The sequence below is a fragment of the Amphiura filiformis genome, chromosome 8, assembly GCF_039555335.1.
Source record: "Amphiura filiformis chromosome 8, Afil_fr2py, whole genome shotgun sequence".
NCBI lineage: Eukaryota > Metazoa > Echinodermata > Ophiuroidea > Amphilepidida > Amphiuridae > Amphiura > Amphiura filiformis.
In genome coordinates, this window is record NC_092635.1 from 18,431,772 (window position 1) to 18,456,794 (window position 25,023).

Sequence of the window (25,023 nt, forward strand, 5' to 3'; positions counted from 1 at the left end):
AAACCAAGCCCTTCTTTTTCCTCAAGCACGAGGATGCTACAACTGCATCGTAGAACCAAGTGAACACATGATACTATGCCATATCTTGAAAATGCAATATTTCAATAATAATAACAATAGTAATAAAAAAATGTAGGGTTATGTCAGTCTCTGACCCAACACAGTTTGACTCCATAATTTTACTGCAACATGAGTTCTATTGGATGATCACCTGTACTGTGTTAGAGACTGATGGGAGACAAAATAACCAAGAAGCAGGGGTTATGTGAAAGTCCCCAAATTACACTACGGTACCAGACGTAGATAACAATAAGAATCATTTTCATAATAATGAGGTAAAATACCAGTCGTTAATAGAATATAAGCTCTCAATATTTTTTTATACATTTTTTACTTTAAACTGCAAAACTAGTTTTCTTATTTTTTGTGGGTTTTATAACTAGAAACTGCTCAGGCTTTTTAAAACTTTGTATAGGAATTCAATCTTACTCTTGATTATTATTTGCATAGAGCAAAAGTAATATAGGTATTTCAAAAATAGGCAGTACAGCTGCCAAAAGTGGAGAAACAATTTCTCAGAACCACAAAGATTGAAAAGTGCCACAAGAAAATACATTGTACACTGTTATACCAATAATAAATGCTCTACATCAATTTTTAAGATCACAAACTCATGTGCACCACATACACCAACATTTGTTTTAAAAAATACCATGTAAACATACCCATACATCCCCACACTCACAACGAACACTGATTTGAAAAAACAAGTTGGCATTGGATTTTTTTATGATACGAAACAAGATCTGAAAACATCCAAAAAACACTGAAATTTAAGTTGCCAAGCGTGGCTGTTTTGCAATAACTAGTTTGTAACATTCCTCCCAAAGAACACCATTTACATTTGAGAACACAAGTACTGCATCCTGAAGAGATTTTTTCCTTTTTTACTGTCGAAAAACACATGCCACATATTCGCTCAAACCACAATTAATCACAAACTACGAGTGGCGAAGAACATTGCAAATTCTACTTTGATTTTATACTACAATGTACTAGTCTACTTTTACAATAATTATTTAAAGCCAGAGGATGTAAAGAGTTTATATAATAATATAAAAATCTATATATCTTGAGTTTCTGAAATACAATGTGCTAGTTTACAAATACTGACCCACCAAAATATCAAAAAAACAAAAATAAAGAACTCATATTGGCAGAAACTTCCCATCCCATTCATAATAATAAACCCGTGCATTTCAATAATAAATTTCAATATAATAAACTTTGACTTTGGCAACTAGGCACAAGATAAAAAAAAATAACAGAAAAAATAACATCTAACTTCATAGTGTCACTCCCATCTTACAAATAGCATTTTATTGAAACCCAAAACCATGTGGTGGCCGAGTGTCTCATGCTCAAGTACTCAGTTCCTTTCCTCAGTCCTACAATATTGCATTTCACACTGATCGTTGGGTTCGTCTGAAATTCATAAGTAATGAGAATGACAGTATTTTTTTTTTATTTAAATGAAAACGACTGCAAAGATGACTCACCCCGCTAAGCAGACGAGTCATGGACGCTACATCTAAAAGGCAAAAAACATGGAGGGCGGAAACAGGTTTGTCAATCCCACTAGAGCAGAACTAAATTGAGTTTGCAGTTGCCCTTAGCATCACCCAGCTTTCAAATTTTAATCGATAAGACCCTGTAGGCAATATTTTTAATCCGGGAGTTCTAATTAATTTCGGGATTTGGACATGTGATTTAAATGTGACCAATTTTTCCAAAGTAAGGAAAAGCCTGTATTTAACATTGATGATAGTTCTTCCGCCAGTAGATTGCTTGATTTAGTTGTAGCCTTTGCAGTATACAATCAAAATGCACAATAGAAAACTACTATCCCCCCTTATAAACATTTGTACTAACTCTTGCACATTTTTCTTTTGTGTTTGTACAAGCCCATATGATGGGCCAGCAAACGACAGTGTTCTCACTAGCGTAGCCAAATCTTGCATCATGTCACAGATATATACGAGGACTACTTTTCAGTTAAAATATTTCAATATGATGCCAACACACAGAAAATAATACTTATTTAATATCGACACAATTCTCAGCGTTAGTTTAATTAAAGTTACTGTGATTTTTTAAATCCTACTTGTCCTAGACACAAAGAAAAATATTGGGGGAAAAATATAATAGCAAAAGACGGATTATTTTTGGGAAGCTAGTGAGAACAGCCGTCTCTAGCAGCAGACAAAAATATAACAATAATAATATAATTCAATTGTTTTCTTTATATGGACAAACTACAAAAATAACGCACCTTTCTCTGTATGGAATCAAAAATTGTGCAACATGTGTGTAAAATGGCCAACAACATACATTTAGCATTGCTTGTCTTTTTCAGGATTGTGAAGTTATTTCCCACCCCGTTCCCCAAGTACAAAAAGCACACAGTCCAAAAAATTGAACACTTTTAATTACACTTCACATCGTGACCAAAAATAAACTCTGACATCTTAAGTTATAATCTATTTTTTTCAAAGTCTCAGCAAATATAATAATAATAATATTAGTAATATGTGGCCAAGTGAGGTTAAAGGGCCAACAGGAAAAATAAAAATATCTTGCATTTTTTTAGTTATTTTCTTTTTTACTTTAATAATACAACATGGAATATTTGGTCAAATATCACAACCTACATATACAAGTACACAGAGAACTGTTTGGAATATATTAAAATAAGTCGACCTCGCTAAATGTGCAAACGGAATTACCACTCATACTCTCAACTATTTATACAAATATGTTAATAAAGTGCATAAATGTTGCAGGCATAATAATAAATCAAATCTTACATATATGTCACCTGCAAATTGAGGGGCACCATTAAATGCAAATGCGGTTCCAGTCCCTTTAGTTTTTAATCTTATAGCATACAATAAAATAAGTCTAATGTTTGGGCTATATAACATTTTGCTGGGTAAAATATAGCTTTTATTTAATATGTATTTAAGAAGTCAATATATTTCATTTCTACAATTCATAACTGAAAGAGTTATGGTTACATTTTATATAACAATAATAATTTGTGATAATAATAACAATAATAATAACAAACCCTCATACAATGACAAATGCCTCATTATTTCCAGCATAATGCGCTTCTGTAAAAATAAGCCCCTTGCGGACTTATCCCCAGCGTTATGACTTCAGTCCCTGGAAATTAAATAGTTTTTTTTTTCATTTTTTTAGACGAATATTCTTTAGTATGAAATAGATCTCTTATGTCAGAATAAAATATTTTTCGTAAAGCCATAATCTGTACTATAAGATATGCAAGTCCATAATAATAATAATATGTGAACTTCAAAAGAAGCTCGGATAAACATCAAATTTCTTTTCTCTGAACACTATAATTCGGTAATGAAAACATTTGGGAGTACTAAGTTACATGTTATATTATAATACTAGTACAATGCATCTTTTTATTAGGAAAATATACGAATTGCCTGAGAGATACTCTGATGACAAATGGGGCATTCCGCTGGGCTCTTCTCTACCAACCGATTGGCGCACTCCATGCAGAACAGGTTGTGCCCACATGGCACCAGCGCAGCTACCACTTGCGACTCGTAGCAGACCATGCATTCTCTACTCTTCTTTGAGGCGGAACCGATTGAATCTGTCGGGCTGCTACACGTGCTGCCCGATGTGGCGGTCGTTTGATACGCGGAGGGAAGTTGGGGGAAGGAAGGCAAGGCTGATAGACCCCCGTCCAGCGGGTCACTGCGGATGCGTCTAGCCGGAGGGTGTTCGTTGGATCCGTTCTCCTCTGGAATGGACACACCTTGACTGCTTGAACTGGCGCTGTTGCGTCGAATGGAGCCATTCATGTTGCTTAGACTGATAACAGCGGGGTTGATGTGTGACACATCTTGCCATAACGACGCAGCGACATCAAACCCCGGTGAATCAATGCCCAGATCTGGTGATGGACAGCCGAACAGGTCGTAGGAAGTGTGACCATTTGTGGTTGGCCCATTGAAGGGAGCGGCTAATGGATTGAAATCCAACTTGGTGGAGCCGTTTGGAACAGCGGTGGGGAAGAAGAAGCTTGATTCACTGCTTGCACTGCCTTGCCTTGTTAAGCCAATGTCTGGCCCTACATGTATGCTTCCAACCATGGGATTAAAGCCGCTCAAATTTACTGTGTTCGATGCTGTTGGCGGCGGTGGTTTGAACACCCGATTGTGTTCAGACCAGTTACATCTGGGTAGGTATTAATAAGACCAGTGTCTTTACCATTTGTTTCAAAGTCATTCTCAATGTCAACACTTGAGTCAATCAGGCCCCCAGTGCGCATCGCAATATGGGCTTCAATCTCCTCCCTCGCTCTCTCGCTCTCAGGCATACCAGTCACTTCAAATACGGGTTCATTGTCGCGACTCGGCGTCACAATGTATGTGCTCGTCTGCTGCTGGATTCTCTTTATGGTGGCCCCTTTTGGGCCAACAACTAGTCCGACAACTCTGTAGGGTACTCTCACCTGTATCGTGGTCTGTCCAGGGACATTAGGTGCTGGAGGGCCAGGTGCAACCCCTGTACCGTTATGTGTGCCTTGGTTATTTCTCCTTGCACGTATCTGACTGAAATGCTCTGCTGCTGATAAGATTTCCTTTTTAAGCTGCTGTGACATCTTCCTTCGACCGGTCACAACAAAGACGGGCTCTCACCTCTTACTGGAGTCTTGATATATGTGTTCGTCTTGGCTCGCAATGCTTTTATTTTGCAGCCTGCAGGAGGAAAGAAGAAAAAAAAGACGGCATAAGAATTAAAACAAAAAGATACAAAAGTTTTATTAGAATACATTGGAAATTTGTCACATAGGCCTACATGTACGGCCTGTCCTTGCAAGGGGCGTTTTTTTAGTAATGAATATTTGTCCTATTCTGCAAACTTTGTATTGTTGACAATTGCAGGCATGAGAATAGATTTCCATGACAAAACAGGAAAATTCTGAAAAAGCGCCAAAATGGGCTTAAAATAAACATAAATGCAGAAATTTGGACAACAAAACGGCAGGAATTCCTCCTTGGGCAGGAAAATTCTCATGCCTGCAATATTATTGCGAATCGCAGTAGTTCTTTTCATTGGAATTTAGCTCAAACTTGTGTCTGACACCAAAGAAATTGCTGGGAACTCAAAGGGGGAAGTCAAGTATTTCCAAACACAGTGTAACTGTAAAAGCACAATATTTTTACAGCACCTAATTTGTGATTTGAATTTCATAAATCCATGTCACTTGCAAATTTTCATGCATGCAAACATTTTCATGATTTTACATTTAATTTAATTTGCATGGCTGTTGTAATTCTCATTCTAAATTCATCTGCATCTAGGCTACTACAATCATGTTAAAAATAAATGCTCAAATTTTTAGGCCATTGCAGAAATCCTGGCAAGATTTTGTTTTACCATGGTTTTACCCAGTGGGATTTTTTAAGCCTCGTATGTGTAGATAGAATTCTCATTTTTAAGGGAGCTATTTTACTAGAAAAATTAAGCAACCACCTGGAGTGTATCAGCCGATTTCCTTGTTTTCGATTTCCAAAATTTATTTGTTTTTCTTTCATTTTCAGCCCATATTTGGCATTTTTGCATTGATTTACACTGTTTTCCAGCGTTTCAGTAATTTTCCTTTTTTGGTCTGTGGCCTCACACAGTCACACCCCTGGTATTGCTACAGTAATTTTTTTGCGAAGATTCGACTGAGGAGGGAGATTCAACTGCCATGATTTTGTGATCTCAATTAAATGGATACGGTATCAAGAATATCGCCAATTTTAAGCGCTTGCAATCCATGGCTATATCTACCCATGACAATGGAGAGGGACAAACAACAAATCGGGCTTATTTTTTTGGTTCCTCCAGATTCGTACAAAGATGGGCCTAAATCCCAAAATCTACAGTAACAAAATTGTCTTAATTATTTACTTTAATTTATTTAATTTCTCAGTCTGTAGACCGAAATATTATACGGTAATCATATTCACTCCGATACTCAAAATTACATCATATCATACTAGTAGTACTAGCAAGACCCTAATCATATTCACTCCGATACTCAAAATTACATCATATCATACTAGTAGTACTAGCAAGACCCTAAAAAAATTGTATGAATTACACAAGTGATTTGATAAGTCTCAGCATTTCCACTTTTGTTACCATGTTAGGCTCTCGCACTGGTACAGTCGCGATTCTGAACACGCACACGATTGATGGCGTTGCATACAACTCTATTTCAAGATCAAACTCAACTGTTTTTTGAATGGATTGATACAAAGTGCCATCTCAAACATGCAAATGAACCCATCCATCGCAATGATCACATCATGGTCCATAATCACATGTATTCAAAAATCAATGATTGGGTTCTTTGTTCAACTAATGCTGGTGCACTTACATGTACCCAGCACAACAAAAATTCAATATGAACATGCTTTGTTCACTTCAGACTTCAGTCAGTGAGACCAGACATGTCTGAATTTTAAATTAGTGCAGTCAAGAGAAGATGTGGAAAATGTAAATGCATTCCACAATCAAACAATTCATGAATTATAAAATGGTCATTCATTTGTTATTACATTTTTTATAAATGCCCTTTGCCCACTCCCGTTGTGTGGTTTAGCCAAATCATTATATGCATTGGAATTTGGCATGGCGTAGGCTGAAACACGTTGTACATGCACGCTGATCATAACAAAGGAGTGACACAGCGGCCATCGTGACATGTACAGAACACTCACACTGACTCATGACCAACACTTTGAAATATCCATTTCTCGAAAATTCTCAAAGAAACACTATGGTTGTTTAACACACTTTACATACCCTGTCTTCCGACAATTTCAGCCACATGTTCTGAGCTTGGTACAGGAACGCATTCCGTCATATTACTGCTTTTTCTCGCCCTATTTTCGTCGAACGTTGATGGGCCATCGTCCTCGTTGGTCAGACCCAGCATGGATAAATCCAATGCTAAAGCTTGCAGTGCCCGCTGATCGTCGAGACCAGGAGAGCCTGTATCCATTTCGGGAAATAATGTACCCGGCATGACAGGGGAAGGAATGGGTGTATAAAATAGGAAGTGCGTATAAAAATATATAAGTAAAAACTGGCCAGGATCGCCGTTATTTCGTAGCAAGAGATGTTCTGTAACGTGCCGACATCGGCTTAGCGACCTAGCAGAGTAATGGCGTAGCAAAAACAGCAAGGCGAGGTACAAAAATATTTAACGACATGCATGACGTCACTTTCTCCCACGATGCAAAGCGTTCTGTCACGCCTTATGTTAATTAACTAAATACGGCTTTGTGATTGGACAATGTCGTAATTAGAAGGCGGAGCTACGAGAGCACGTTGGATTTTGGCGCGCTGATTTTCCTTTTTGGCGCGCCTTTGCTGCATGCATGTAGCAAATTTAAACCGCATGTGTTGGTTGCCCCCTCTCTGCACGTACGGTACATTGTATTGTACATGGATGATCATGAATGATACAACACTTTGTTGTTGTACACTGTAATTTGTGTAAACACACTACAGCATGCAGCAGCTTAAAAATGAAATCATCGTGCCTATCCTGTCTGTGTAGGTTTAAATTCATCATAATTTATTCAGTTATTTGAATAAATAAATAAATAAAATTAATTAATATTTACTGACTGACTGCAGTAGCCAAGGGGGAAGAGGGATGGGGCTAGTTGTGAGAAGTCTCCCCTCCCCATCAGGATGCTGGCCGATAGGCCTATATTTAAGATTTAAGCTTTTTAAAAAGTTTTTAGTTTTTAATAATTAGGGTAAGATGGGGTAAGTGGGACACTTACTCTAGTACGGTATCTTCATTGCAGCACTATAAAAATACACCAATACGATACCCGAATGGTGACTTACCCCATTGCAAATTAATATGTAGGCCCCTATGTTTAATATTCACTGCTCAATGTTAAAGTTTATTTGGTATTTGAGCTGCAGGAGATGCTTGAGACCAACACAACCTTGATGTGGTGGCCAACTTTGAGGAATTATAGGGGAAGGTGGGGCATAACGGAACACTTAACTTTGAGGATGCTCTGTGACGTCACCATAAGTAATATGACTGTAAAAATTATATATTCAGTTGAAGTTTGTATTTACTTTTAATATACCATTAACCAATATAACTTGAATCTTACAATTTTTTATAAAAGTGAAGAAATATTTTCAACAAAAAAAACTGCTTTGCCCCCCCACTATCGGGCAAACGGAACCCCCCTATATGGGGCAAAACGGCACCCTGGGTGCAAACTTATATTAGTTGTTCCATCGGTAGGCCTTAGTCCTAGTTATATGTAGGCCTATATTCAGTTACAATATTAAGTGGGCCTACCATCTCTGTGGAGTGAGTGGTTAACTTCTTATAGGCCTAGTAGGCCTATAATATGTATGACCAATATTTGATTAGAAAGAAATATTCAGTAGGCCTACCATCTCTGTGGAGTAAGTGGTTAACTTTTAATCATTTATTCTATCTGTAGGTCTAGTTATATGTCTATGTTTCAGCGAAGTGTTTACCATGTTCGAGTAGGCCCCTAGATAACGCCTACATTTCCTTCAGTGAAGACAAGTTATGTCCAATTGGGGCAAAACGGAACCCATCTGTGGGACAAAACGCCGGGGCAAAACGGAACCCTGTTCCGTTATGCCCCGCACCTAGGGTTCCGCTTTTGCCCCATACCCGATTTTTTAGAAATTGGTTGCATGCATAATACATCGTAGCATATAGGCCATGCACTTAATACAGCTCATAGCTAGTACCTTCGTGTTTACAATATACACAATTACCCTATTTGGGAATCCGATATTAATGAAGTAAAATTTCAGCGCATTAAACATCTACATATCTTACACCAGACGGGTAGTAATTTTTTGACTCGATCTTGCTCGAATGTCAGTGGATTGTTTCAGATAAAATTTTTGTTGTAAATCCTCGTAGCCATACTTGTGTTCCTCAATATAATTTGCATAGACGGCAGTATTGCCAAGGCCTATTTTTCCAGGTGGTTCCGTTTTGCCCCGGGGGTCCGTTATGCCCCACCTTCCCCCCCACTAATAGCCTGGGGGGGCACTTCCATAACGGATAGGCCTACCGGTATCATGTGCCTAGGGATAGACCCCCTATTTCAAACCGGCTTGTACCCAATGACCCCCTTTTTTGTGTTTTTGTCTTACCTAATACCCAATGACCCCCTTTAAAAAAATTCAGGTATTCAATGACCCCCCTTTTTCCATTTCCTGCTACCCAATGACACCCTTTCTATTCCCAAAGTTATGTGGTATTTGTGTTCTCCTCAAGAAATAATGGGATTTTTCAAATTCATCATCCAATTGTTAATTGATTCAAGTTCCCAAGGTGTCCAAGTTTCTTTTTCGCAGTTCTGGCACTTAATTATGTGTATACTCAATGACACCTTTTTGGCAATCTTGTACCCAATGACCCCAATTTTACAGTTTGTTACCCCTTTATTTAAAGTTTCATACCGAATGACCCCATTTTTATTCAGGTTGTGTACTGAATGACCCCATATTTTTGTAATTGTACATTTGACCTGAAAGCCCCCTACTTTTAACATGGCCGAGGCACATCCCTGCCATATCAGATAGGGAGTGCCTCCCCCGGGACTAATAGGCTTATTTATTACCACAATATTTTCAAATCTTTGCTGAGAATTATGGACAAATTGAGAGATAATAGGGCCTATATATTTCATCATTTAGGCCTACCATAAAAAGAATGCTTTTTACAAGCCTGATTAATAGCAGAAAATCATGATGAAATTATGCAAATGAGCTAATTAGGGCCTATTTAGTATGGTGTCCCACTTACCACATCTACTTGGGGTAGGTGGGAGTAGTGGTTCTTGAAATTAATTTTTGATATAAAAAATAACACATTTTTACTAAGTTAAATTGCATATAATGCCGCCAACAAGCTCAAAAATTAAATTAATACTGAACACGCCTATTGAATGACTTGATTATTGATTTTGTGGCTGAAAATCACAAATCATGGTTTTTCGGGGTTTTGTCACATGAAAAAAACCAACAAAAAAAATCTGCCTCATGTATTCAGATTAATTTAATAAACATAATGATTGTATACCGTAGTAGGCCTATTACTATTTTGGTATGATTAGGCCTATGTTAAGGGGGTACTACACCCTTCGATAAATTTGTGTCAATTTTTTCATTTTTCTCAAAAACTAATAACACTGTGGTAACAAAAGTTACATATATTATAGGGGCAAGGAATCAATTACTACACTGAATTTCCGTGACCCAAGACATGCGGTTCATTATTTATGATAAGAAAAGAGGTACCGCTAGAATGTACCTCATTTCCTATCATGTATATTGAACGGCTTGTCTTGAGTCACTGAAATTTCAGTGTAGTAATTGCATTCCTTGCCCCAATAATATACATAACTTTTGTTACCAGTGTGTTATTATTTTTGAGAAAATGCAAAAATAGTCACAAATTTACCACAGGGTGTAGTACCCCTTAATAGGCCTAATGCCCAAATGCTCCAAATAAATATGCATTGCTGTAAAGTAATAATATCATAAATATATGTGTCAAATTTACCCATACCCTAGAATGTGTCCCACTTACCCCCAAAGTGTTGGGGTAAGTGGGACAGTTGAGTCATTATATAATTGACCCCACCCTTCTGTACTGAATTGGAGTATTGCCCCAAAACTAACACAAGACATTGTCCTAGGATTATACTTGAATTAAATATTATTATATTCTTTACTTTTTTCTCTTTCAATTGACACCAACAGTGTCGTAGAATTGTTTTTGACATTGGGTATGGAGTTGGAAAAAAATTCTTGAAGTATAGTCAATAAGTTTAAGTATAAGTTTATGGAAATTTTTTGCTATTTTGAAGCTAAACTGATGAAATATTGTGTAAAAGTAGAATAAATGCGCACGAATGATGCGAAAATATGCACTTTGGGGCTAAAATGGGCAAATATGATGTTAATTTGATCAGAAACGCATTATCAGGCGTCAACTTTGGGGGATGATTGTATGGACCATCCCCCTGGGGATACCCCCTCCCCGGAATCTACGCCTATGGACACCACTCAGGGGTCATACCTTCTTGACATTTTGAGATATGAAAAGGACCCAAAATATGAATAATGACCCAAGAGTCAGACTTATGAGGAGTGTCACCCCCGGTGGGAAAAATAATTTAAATACACTCTTTACATCTTTCTCTTTCATTTGACACCACTCTGGGGGTCATACGTAGCCTACCTTCTTGGCTTTTCGAGATATGAAGAGGACCCAAAACAGGGGCGGAGCAGACCTGACCTTCCGGGGTAAGATTGAAAAATTTCCCAATTTCTTATCAAAAGTTGTAGTATTTATGTGCGAGCGGCTTGCCGTGAAGCATTTAACGGGTGGGGTCCAGGGGCCCGCCTTAGGGCCCCTGGTGGGGTCCAGGGGCAAAGCCGGGGCCCCAGCAGAGGTCAAGGGGGCGGAGCCCCCTGAAGCTCCTGGTTTTTGGCATATTAGAAGCTAAAAAATCAGTGTTGCAGAGTACAATTTCACAATGAAAGTAGTATAGATCTTCTGCCCTCTTTCTTTCCCTTTTCTCACCCCCCTTCCCCTTTTCTCTTCCCTTTTTTCTTTCCTCTTTTTTTTTTCTTCTTTCCCTTTTTCTTCTTCCCTCTTTTTCTCTTCTTTCCCTTTCTCTTCCCTCTTTTCTCTCCTTCCCCTTTTTCCCTTCCCAATTTTTTTGCTCTTCTTCCCAGTTTTTTTGTGCTAGGGGCAGCTTGCCCCCCCCACTGGTTACGCCACTGATGTAAAAATATGAATATTGACCCAGGTCCAGTGTTATCCCCAGTGCGTTATTATTTTTTATTCTTAATATTTTACTCTTTAATTTGACACCATTCATACATTCGTGGAAGGGTAGACTGGGGTAGAATGGGACAGTGATTTTTATACCTTAAAATAGTCACATTTTGCCCATTTTTGCAACAAAAGAACTTTGTCTAGTATTTATATTTCCAACCAATTAAAAGTACCATTCTTCGTTAAACAGGAACTTCTGAGGGCTGTATAAGCCTTAAACATCAAAATAATTATTCCATTTTTTTTCATGTGACCAGCAGAGGTCACGACTTGAGGCTAAATATCTGAATCAATGGCCCGGATTAGTGTTTCTCAAATTAAAAAATAACTTCTAAGCCACCTTTTTCAATTAAACAACACAAAAATTGTTACTTTTTTCTTCAAAAATTATAAGAAACGTTTTCTTTTAGAAATGTGCAAGATTGGGGTAATTTCTCGGATGACCCACATAATTACCAAAAGTAGGATAATTTCCCCGGAAAACTCTCCCCGCTATTATCCGGAGAATAGCGGAGAAGGTCAGTTTCTATTGGGTACAATTAATCTCTTAGCCGGGTTTTTTCCGGATAATGGCCCCAATAGAAACACACTCATCATGAAAGGAACATTATTTATGCTCTGAGACGAATATACCTACATATTTGTCTCAGTTATTCTTTAGCAACTCCTTGAATTTTCAAGGAAAACTTGAAATTTGCATAATTTACATAACACCAGACATTTGGACTTTGCCCAGAAACATTCATTGATGCTACTAAACAGCTGCTAACATCTAGGTGTACCCTCAATGTCAAGTTTATTAAAGGAGCACTTTGGGAAAAGTACACAAATTTTATCTTTGCACCGTCAATAAATGAAGGTAAACCTTCTTTATAACATGATAATGGATAATTATCTAAATTAAACAACACTTTTGTGTTTCTAAATACTTGCAATATTTCACCTTTGTTGGCATTGGATCTTGACAGGGCCATTAGGGTAAATATAAGTTTTCTGTGAACTTGTAAGTACAACTGTCAATAGTTCAATACTCTGGGATCTCTTTGCCTGGTCTCTTTGGTTAACAAATAATAAAAAAAATCCTTTAAAAAAGGAATGGGAGCTGTGATATGATGTGCTGACTCCCACTTTGGACGTGACACGTATGTAGGGCTATTAAGAACCCCTTTTTCACCATCACTGTCACCCAAAGACCCCATTACCCAGTGGCATAGCTGCCGGGGGGCAGGAATTTCCCCCCTGGCAAAAATTGCCTATTTGGGCCCCTGCCCCCTAGTGCAAGGAAAAAGGAGGGAGAAAGAGGAAATCCAATAAGCCTGGCAAAAATAGTCTAGATGGGTATTTTTAAGGAACATTGACACAGTTCTTATATTTTCATTTATTATATTCTTTACTTTTTCACTTTCATTTGACACATATAACTTCTTGGCTTTTGAGATATGAAAAGGATATGAATATCATTAACCCGGGTCTTAAGAGGAGTGTCACCCCCCGGTGTGGAAAATATTGTTACTATATTCTTCTATTTTTTTCTCTTTCATTTAACACTACACAGGGAGCAAAATACATCTTGTGATTGTATCACAACATAAACCAAACACCTGGTCCTCCATCCAGGGCTCTCCATTTGTTTCCCCATTTTAATGATGTAATTACTATTTTCATAGTAGAGGGCAGTGTCCGAATTAAGGAAATAAAAAGGGTTGCCCCACGGACAACCAGGTTGTAATTTCTGGTTGTCCACCAAAGTTTTTGGTTGTCCGTAAGCTGCCACAATCTGAAACAACTACATGTGACCAATAAATTGGAGTGAGTGTAGTCAATTTATGAACAATTACTCTTAAATATTTAAACAATTCATCAGTTGTGTCAGGTTTGAGCAAACTAACATGCTGAAAAAGTGACTTTTGGCTGTAGATCTTTGGTTGTCCGCCGGACAACTAGAGCACTATTTTGGGTTGTCCGGTGCATGTTTTGGTTGTCCCGGGCGAACGGACAACCAAAATTTCTACAGGCACAGGCACTACATTCAACTTCATCACACATCCTCTTTCCTTTACATATTAATGTATGGGATGCCTAGGATGGGATGCTTTGTCAAACCTACTTAGCAGGGATCATGTAAATATAACATTATTTTGCGCAATCACGTTTACATGCATCAAGTATCATAGGGTTCCAAGTTTTAAGGAAAGACTACTTTTACACAAGGTTCTTTCCACACTCAAGAAAATAGGAAAAAAAAAATTATTTGTCCAGGTAAAAAAATTTCTAACAAAATATTGCCAGCTATCAACATTGAATAATTTGAACTCAACTTTACTGGACATTTATTCAATATTCAGTAAATTTTACTAAATGTTTGTGCTGTTTCCTTTTTCACTCATTATGTGTAATCGTTTTTCAGAGTGTAAGGAAAAAATATTTGCCCTTTATAAAATACATGTACAAATCCTATTTAGAGGTCCTTCAACCAAAGTCACATACACTGTACACTGTGCTTAAGCTAGGCTATTACAGTTACAATGCATACACCCCCAATGGAAGACATAACCTTATCAATCTCCCACACAGGGGGTGTAGATTTCAAATGGAGTCACACATTCAGTTAACCCCATTTGAAATATGGTACATGCCCTGTGCGGAAGATTAAGGCCATGTCTTCCATGGGGGTGTGAGGATCTCATCTGGAATAGCCCAATATAACTCAATATATCCCAAATCATAAATTGAGATGTTGCACAAAGATTTAATAATTCATTGTTATATCATCCGTACATCAATCATATATTCAAAATGTCTTTTGATATTTTATCATCAAAATTCATAGATTTGGATGACAATCTGGATATCTCTAGAAAGGGTATGCTAAAATATTTAGAGCAAGACATATGGGATGTTATGAGTGATATGGTTGGGGATATGTGATGGAAAAAAATTCCAGTCAAAATCAATTCTGGCACTTCTTGATGAAACCAGTGCCAATTTCAAAATGCAACATAATACTAATCAGAAAACAAATGACATTTCTTGATATTTCCCAGACGACGGTGGACTACATTATTCACTGTGGCAACAGCCAATATCGTAAACAAAACAGACAATATGATGGCAACACTGCCTGGACATTGGACGCCCCGTGCCGAGTTGTGTTTTTAGCTCTATTGGCCCGTTACAGAAAAAAAAATGCACAAAATATATTTCTCAGTGAATGTATAAATTTTCACATAAAAATAAATATTTTGGGATTCAAAATGAATGTGAAGAAAAAAAAATTATAGCCGGGAGTGAGCAGGACTCGATCTCGGGACTCTATGCACCGCAGGCGACAACGTTTACCATTACACCATGCGCGCTAACCGTGATACACAATGGGGGAAAATTTTAGGTATATATCATAAACATACCGTGCGTTATTCATACAAAACATTAAAAAAACAGTACTTACAATGAGGTTCACTGGCGAACCTCAACGGATTTAGACTGATAAAATAGTGCTTAATAACATACGTACAGTTTTGGAATAATTTGAGACATTTTTGTGTTTACGTGTAAAACCAATGACGACGTCAAAATTCAGCCAATCTTGGCCGGCCCCCCCCTGATATTTCCACAAGGGGAATGATTCGGATGTCACTAATATCTTTTTTGAGATATTGGCAAAAACAAGTGTTCAAATTCTTTTGCTATCTCCATGTATGGGCTGTTTTTTAATTTTTTAAATGTTGGCCTCTGGACAAAATTTTTGAACAAAAGGAGGAAAAATTATTTAAACCAAAAAATTATAAAAAAATTTACTTTCTATGGTACAATCTATTTTATTTTATATAATTTTTCATGCATGTATACATTTTACCAGTAGATGAATCAATGTATATATTTTCCTTACAGTTGATGAATTGCTGGATGTTTTTCCTTTAAAAATAGTATAATTCTGAAAGCACAATAGATCATTACCTGACATCTTCATAATACTTTTAACCCTAACAGGGGCTATAAAAGGCACAAGCATAAAGGGACCCACAAGTATCCCATGTGATCTAATTGCGTAATCATCCGACAACATATGTACGCACAAATGTTTGGGCCGCAAAATATGTACGCACCAGTGGCTTGCTATCCCAGGTCTTGCACCTGTCAGGTCCATTATCAGGTTCAAACCGGAGAAGAGAAAAGACCTTTTCTCTTCATCTCTTGCTTCTTTCCCTGGGCTTCTTCCCCTTCACCATAATGTTACACACATTTATAATACCATAAAAACTCCATAGTTAGCATATGTGCTTACTATCGAGCGCTTTTGAGCTAATGGGGCCGAGACACAAATGTGCAAATATTTTCTTGTTCGTAGATAACTATGTGTATCCATGATTTGCTCAAAACCCTTTACACATTAATATGCTCTTCATGTTCAAGTTTGCATATTTGAAAAGCGCTTAATAGTAAGCACATATTATGCTAAACTATATAAAGTTTTTATGGTATAGGGTAAAGCCACGATTTCTCCGTGATACGGAAAAATGGAAAAATTCACGTAATTCGGGGTTTGCCACAAAATAGTAAAAAACTGTATAAAATGTCTACCTTTTGTGTTGATTTGCAAAACAAAACAAAGAAAAGTGATTATTTGGCAGTAATCAACCATTTAACAATCCATTTTAGCATTAATTCTAGGCCTACTACAGTAAAAGGTAATACAAAATACACTTATAAAACATGTTTGTTTTCACTTTTCAGTGCTTTATATTGGAAAACGGAAAATCACAGAATTTTTTGTAATTTTTTTTTAATTCTCTTAGAATTGAGTCAGGTCGACATACCTCGCCAAAAACTTTAATTGAAGACAGACTTTGTGTTCATTGTGACGCAAATAAGATTGAAGATGAATATCATTTTGTTATGGAGTGTGGTCTATACAATGAACAACGTTTGCACTTCCTTTCTGACATGAATAACATGTTACACTGTAATGATATGTCATTCAATGACATATTCTTGTTGATTATGGGTGCTTCAGATTATGATGTTCTGAAAATAGTAACCAATTTCGTTCAATCATGTTTTGATGTTAGATCTGGTAAAGTATGAGTATTTCTTGAGATATTTACTTCTTATAGTTTATATACATGTAGGTATATTGTACAAGTTTGTGTTATTGTCTTAATTGTTGATTATACCATAATGTTTGGTGATTGTCAATAAACTCTTCTTCTGTAACACGGAATTTTGATTTTGTAACACTTCACTCATGTTTATGTGGTGGGCGGCAATGTAACATGCATTTTGAGTGCACTACAAGTAACTGGTCCCAATTTAGGCTAACCAAACATTGAACTTGAGTGAACTTTTGGGAAGTATGCACCTGCAGCCTCCTCATCCTGAACATCACTCAACATAAGGTGGTCTTGCTCAACTCCCTGCTGGCTTGACCTAGGTCAAGTCCACAATCATGTACATCTTCACATGGTTGATGGGATTTACACCCCTACTGATGCTCAACAATACATGCCTGTCATAGCTAATCAGGTCTGTGATTGGTGCAAAGTTTGCCTGATCTCCCAGCAGGGTTAATCCATTTCACACCCCTAGGGGTGTTTCACTCATTTCTTTCGCCTGTGGCCAAGTTCATAAACGAAACCGAAGTTTAGTGATTGTTTCAAATACAAAATCTCCAGTAAACAGGGATTGCAGTGTAAAATATCCTTGAAATGTAACTTAAAACTGTATTTTATTTTGATAAAAAACTTGAAACAAAACATTTCCCATCCAATTATAAAGTACAGAAATGCTCCCATATCACCCAATTTTCACATGTTGAAATGATGTTGTAACATTACACCACAAGATAATATTCTTTGACACATGGTCCATTTCACTTTACTGATTAAATATGATACACAAAAAGATAACAAAATCAAATTTATATCAAATTAGCGTTGACATTTCTAAAATGACATATATTTAAGTACATTGGACATTTTTTTAAAAATATTGTTATTATTTATTACATGAAATAGATATCTGTTAGCTTCTGTTATACATATTTGGTGAAGTAACATTTGTCGCAATAATTCTGGTATACCCTGCGCACAAGTATAACCTTAACCTATAAAAACCCTAACCCTAACCCTAAATCCTAACCCTAAAAAATAGGGTGCACAGGGTAAACCAGAATTGTATTGAAAACACAGGGTGCGCAAGGTAAACCTGAATTGTACCCATTTGTCATCCATCCAGATGGGATGTTAAATCTTGTCCTGCGAAGATGATCTAAAAAGGTTCTGCAAATGCTAGAAAGAACCCTTTTAGACATAAAAAAAACACGAAAATGTTGTGGAGATGCCAAAAAGAACCATTTTAGGGTTCATGTTCATTTTCAATAGAACCCTGTTACTCTGTTCTCTTAAGGTGCCCGGTATGTAGAACCATTTTTTCTAAGAGTGTGTAAATAAATAAATATCTTCATAGTTATATTCTGCTGTTCTTCAACTACAAAATTTCTTATTTTTGTTTGTCTGTTGGTTATTATAGCAGAGCAGAATAAACCTTTAAACTGAACTGTATGCAGTAAACAAACAAAATATTTAATTTTTGTGTCATCCAGTATGGTAAAACCTGTAACATCCACTGGCAACCTATAACTAACGCATCCAAGCATGTTAAAAGCACATAATCACTTGTATACCAGCTATCACTATATTTAGTCATGTTGTAACATACACCACTAGATGAAATATTTAAACGCATGGCTCATTTCGCTTCAGATATCATACTTCAGTTAAAAAATATATCAAAATTTAAATCTAACCAACAGATTTGTAAAAAGTCTATACATTATAATGCTTCTTATAATGAAGATCAACCTGCCAACTTCGCCAATGTTGTCTGTTTCTGTACTTAGGCCTACACCTATACAATGCAAGCACACATATTGGGGGGCTTTGGGGTATCAGCCCCCCAAAAAAATTGGTCAACCTTTTGGGATGTTGAAGGAGGCGGCAAAATTGCACCTTTTCTCCAGCCCCCGGGTAGGAGAGGCCTGGGTAAACCACTGCAATGCAAAAATAGACCTGATCTGCTATTTATAACTTTCTGCAAATAGAGCAAACTGGCAAAAACCTGGCACATGAGAGCTTGTGCATAAACACATACATGTAAATAATATCTACTTGAATGTGTGCCAGCGAATCCATCTCACCATCTCAATTTCTAGTCAAATCAAGAAATCATCATCATCATGATATAAAACATTCTTTCTCACATACAGCTACACCATGTGAAATGGAAAGTGATATTTGATCAAATACTGATATGAGATTTTAAACTTTTTGAGGGACTAGAGAGATTATGAAAGCATGGGGTAACCCACTGCACTGATTCTCCCAGATCAGCTGTGTTTTTGCTGAACCATGAAATTTTATCAGCCTATATTAGTGTATGTTACTTACTTACTTGCTTACTTACTTACCAACCTTTTGGTCTGAAATGGACATATCTTTAAATGCCACAAAGGTAAGAACCCCCAAGTGGTGTCAAATGAAAGTGGAAGATGTAAAGAATATAATAAAAATATTTGCCCATCCGGGGGTGGCACTCATAATAAGCCTGGCCTGGGTCAATATTCATATTTTGGGTCCTTTTCATATCTCAAAATGCTAAGAGGGTATGACCCCCGAGTGGAATCAAATGAAAGAGAAAAATTGAAGAATAGAATAAACATAATTTTCCTACCAGGGGTGACACTCCTCATTAGACCTGGGTCAATATCTTTTTTGTGATGAAGGTTTTTAATAAAAGATTTAGCCCTTTTCAATGCCCTCTTCATTCTGACAATGAGAGCATATACACCTGAAATATGCTGGCCTGCATCCTGAAAAAAGCCATGGTTTGCAACAAAAAATATGAATAAATGAATAAATTAATCAACTAAATAAATACATAAATAGGTGAAGAAGATCGAATGTGTGGTGAAACCCTGGGTGAAACCAGGTGATTGACACAAAGAAAACAAGGTAATAATAATTTTTTTTTTGCCATGCTTTGTTCTGAAGCGCACAAAGGAAAGTAAAACTATAAGTTGTGGAATATGGGTCACATAGCTACGGAATTAAACAGGATTATGGCTGAGTAGGCCTATAATTGACAGCATCAGTGATCTCTGCCAAATTATCATGATTTAGTGAAAGATAGACCCATACTATAATAATTCTCATATGGGAAATTTTGCTGAACCATGAAATGGTCTCAGCCTATATTAGTCTATCTTACTTCCTTACTTACTTACTCAGCAACCTTTTGATATGGACATATCTCGAAATGCCAAGAAGGTATGACTTCCCCCCCCCACACACACACACCCCCACACAAATTTGGCTGGGGAGCATAATGCAATCAGTAAAACAAATATGCCAAAAAAATATGTTTGAAAATAAATATGAAATGTATTTAAAAAGATCATATACGAGGGGGTATCAAAAGGTTTTAGAAATCGCCCAGAAGTGAAAGAGCTATATCAATGAAATTTTGTCAGTGCAATCACTGGTCCTTATGTACACTATGATACAAAAATGGTCTCATAAGAATGTTCACTTTGTTTACAGGCGCTAGATGTCAGTACCTGCCTATGTAACCGCATAACCGCAAAATGGAGAAAATTGAGGCATGTAGCATGATTAAGTTCCATTTTAAGGGTTACAGTGCCCAAAAAATCTGTGATGAAATAAAAAATCATTTTCTAAAAAGCAACAGTGACAATATCACAATCACCACCGAAGATAACTTTCATTTCATCATCGATTTTCTAGGCACTGCAACCCTTCAAATGCAGGATCTTAATAACGCTGCTTGCCTCAATTTTCTCAATCTTGCAGTTTATGCGCAGTAACTGGGGCAGCAGGTTATTAGCATCTAGCATCGCCTGTAAAAAAAGTAAACATTCTTATGAGACCATTTTTGGACCATAGTGTACATAAGGACCAGTGATTGCACTGACAAAATTTCATTAATATAGCTCTTTCACTTCTGGGCGATTTCTAAAACTTTTTGATACCCCCTCGTATTATGGCTTTAAAATAATTTTAAAAAACAGAACCCAGAAAAAAATGGCTTTTCCCACAACAAATGGTTCAATTTGCTTGATTGCAGGGCTTGATTGAATCAAAAATAAATATTAACATGATATTAAAATGAACACATAAATTAACCAAGAATAAAGTAAAAGAGTGTTCGACTCATCTTCTTTGTTTTCTTTAAATAAAACCTGAATCAATCACATAGAGCAGTACTGCACTACAAAGCATTATACACAACAAAATACGCACACCTAGTGCCCTGGTAAATAGGATTATTGAGCGGATTTTCATTCTTGGTTTTGTTTTTAATGGAATACACGCTAGTACTAGTAATTTGTTTTGATGAAATGCAAAAAGATCTAGGCTGCATAATTAGAACAAAGGACAATGCATATATCATATTGAAAAGAAGAAAAAAATATGCGCATATTCACCAGAGGCATCACACGTTTAATCCTATTTAAAGCTATAATGTACGATCTTGTTAAGGACTCGGGTAAAGAATAATAATAATAAACAAATTAATGCAAATCGTACATTTATATTAGCAATATTATAAGATTCTGACTTTAGAAGGCCTTGGGTGCTTTATTTTTGACAAAATCTGAGACATTTATGATAATAAAATCTTGACATTTCACCTGAATTCAGCCAATCAGATTCGCCGATACATACATTCACAATCTAGGTGCTAAATGTGTTCTTTCATTTTACCTCATTTGTTTGGTTCATAAATTAAAGGGTGCATGGTGAAAACTAACATTTTGCGATAAAAAAATATTTTTAAAAATTTCAGAAAAACACCATGTTTACAAATTCACAACAAGAAAACTGTATAATCTCAATAGACATGGTTTTGCAGTGTACTCTTAGTCTTACTACTCCTTGATTTGGTAAAACAAGAAAATCTGTAATACAGCACCTCAATATCAAAGCCAAAACTCTCCTGACTAAACAGGTAAGTGCTTGCCTGGATTTGCTTTCATAAAAATATCGGGTAAATTGAGTCCCATTGATTCACACTTTTGGCAAACTTATATCCCCCTAAATAATGCACTAATATGCAGCCATAATAATCATCAGTTTTCATGACTACACAGCACTGAAGATGCTGAGATCCAGCCTACTAATAGATTAACAACCATGCTCTCACATCACGGACAAAAATTGACTAAACAGTTTCTAACTAATGCGACAATATTACAAACATCCCAAGGGGTAGTAGAGTACCAGACAGACATTCAAATCAACCTATAGGCTAACTGATAATTGACTATCAGACCGTCAATGCTAAATATAATATCATCATAACATTTATGGAGGCCAGAAATGTAATAATATCGCCGCATCCAAACACTACCTATAGAAATGCGGAATCAACCGAGAGGTCATTTCAATCATTGGTTATTCAAAAAGCAAAATTAAACCAATCAAAAAAATTAATTGTTACAGTAAGCAGCGAACAATTAAATAAATCATGTGTTTTCTATTGTATTGGAGATTTGATTCCACTTGCAAGGTCTTAATCTTTTGATCTTATGATATAAAATATAAGCAGAACGGCATCTTTTTTTGGAATAAACTGGCCCAAGGCAACCTGCAGTTTGTTTCTCTTTTTTCTGGCTTTTTCAAAAAAAATTGCTTTAATTTTCACACATTTTTGATCATCATCACGGTTCAATTACCGAAATTGCTGGTAACTTACAGACACTATTAGTGATTTGCTATATCAGAAATCATAGCTGATCAGAAATCATAGCAACTGATAAGACAAAACACGATATAATAAAGGTAAACTGTCACATTAGTCAAGTTGGAGGAGTTTGTACGAACAAACACTTGTAGCTACACACAACTGAAGTGAGCTTCATATTTGTCACCACTACCATTTCTTCCTTTTGACAATAATTATTATTCTTATAAAAAGAACACATTTTATAACAATTTTTATGAATAATCATTCCCTTTTAAACAATTTCTAAAAAAATGTTTTTACTTCTTGGCAGAGATCCCTGATAGTACCTTTAAGTGAAGTGGTTTACCCTTTACAGTTAAACTGTGACTTTGCAGTAAATATGCATATCGACTTCTCAGTGTCAGAAGTGGGTAAGTGTAATAGCTGCCCTGTGAACATTTGGCAATTTATGCACAGTATACTGTACTCATCTACACATGGCAGCTATTTGCACTTACTCACTTCTGGCACTGAGCAGTCAATATTTTGTACAATTACATTATGCATCTATTTGATATATACCAAAAGCTTCTCCTAATTTAAATAATTATATATACATCCACGCAGACATCGTTACTGTGCACGTTGGATTGTACAGTAAGGATGTACACATTGGAGTGACAGATTTGGGGTTAAATCGCAAAGGCTTGCATTATCATTTTTATACATAAATTGCAATCATGTGAAGATGATTAAAATGTGGTCTATCTGGTAATATTAACATACTTTCTTTCCTTGTGCATTGAAAGGATTTGGAAATTTTACTTTTTTGCCATCTTCACATGATATTCAAACACACTTATTACTAACAAGTTTATTTAAATTTCTAACCTGTAAAAAGCAAAAGTGAATAAAGTATGAAACCTCCATTTTTAACTTTATCATGAAGGAGCAGGCCGAGGCGCTCAAAGCTGTATGGGTTATAAGCACAGGTCAAGTCTTAATAGCATTTTTTAATTTCATGGTACTTGAAAAAGTGTAAAAAACAAGTCATAGACTATTTATCATAGAATGGAAAATGTGATTTCTATAAATCAGGAGCCCTACATTTGTTAGTTGTCACAATCTTTATTTGGTTCATTTCACTCGGAGGCTGGCTTCTAATGTTGGAAGTCTGCTTCACAATCACATACTGCCTCTAGTCTTAGTATTAAAGCAATCACTACTAAAGGCAAAATATAAATTTCTCAATCATGAGAGGATGTACCTTCTGCGTACTGTTGCGTCAGCATACTTTTTGTTGAATACCATGATGATAGTGCGACCGAACCTCAACCTCGCCTAATGACGACCGTATTTGAAATGTGATTGGTCAATTCTCAAATGATGAGCTTGGTCCATAAGCATGTGGTCTTGCGTAGTACGCTCGGTGCAAATACTAGTATATCTGCATACCCAAGTTGGCTCTCATGATCGAGAATTATAATATATTACCTATAGTAGCAGAAGATATATTGTGAAACTTGCTATGTTGAATCTTTTGCTGTCCTCTGTTCCCTTGCTTCCTCTAGCAATTTGCGGAGGGAGGGGATGCTGAGTGAGGGAATAGTCCGGGGGAATATGGTAGACTCATGTAACCATCTTAGACTTGACTTAATATGACTAGACAACTCAGAATTGATTTTCATTGGCCTAATGCTCCTTCCATGCATGGTTCATGCAAATAATCATCACGATGACTTCCGTTGCATACCAACACATCTGCAATGCTAATGGCATCACCTTCTATACCAATGACTACCAGCATTGATGATGACCTTTATGTGACACTCTACCTGAACTTATTATCAGTCAACATCAAGGTCAACCACTAGCTAATTACATCCAGCCTGACATATTACCACATAATATAAGAGAAACATATTATAATGATGGGCTGATGGTGAGATTTCATGGGAAATCTTTTTCTTCTGATTGTACCGGGGAAGAGGATGGGATGGTCCCATCCAACCTCATCCCCACTTTTTATCCATTAAAATTGGGATTTTGGTATCAGTGGAAGGTCCATAAGTTTTCTTGTTGATCCTGTTAAGAGAATTTTTATTAGGATTTTGTAAGCTAAAATGTGTCCAAAGTTGACAGTCACTCTAATATAAACCAGTAGAGGAAGAGAAGAGGATGCCAAAGAATAAGAGGAAGAGACAGGAAGAATTCTGAGAATATAACTTTATATAAATTTAACACTGCGCAAGGATATGGCATGCAGGTGAGTATTGAACAGTGACATGGCCAAGGGGTGA

General features: G+C 36.6%; 1 protein-coding gene across 1 annotated transcript; it reads right to left on the reverse strand.

Annotated features, from left to right (window-relative positions):
• Positions 1-2,318: 2,318 nt before the first annotated feature.
• Positions 2,319-7,300, reverse strand: LOC140158741 (RNA-binding protein MEX3B-like). Its single transcript, XM_072181949.1, is given in 4 exon segments — positions 2,319-4,256; positions 4,259-4,740; positions 4,743-4,805; positions 6,907-7,300. Coding segments are annotated over 4 exon segments (1,524 nt in total). The 5' UTR covers positions 7,130-7,300; the 3' UTR covers positions 2,319-3,500.
• Between the last annotated feature and the right edge of the window lie 17,723 nt (positions 7,301-25,023).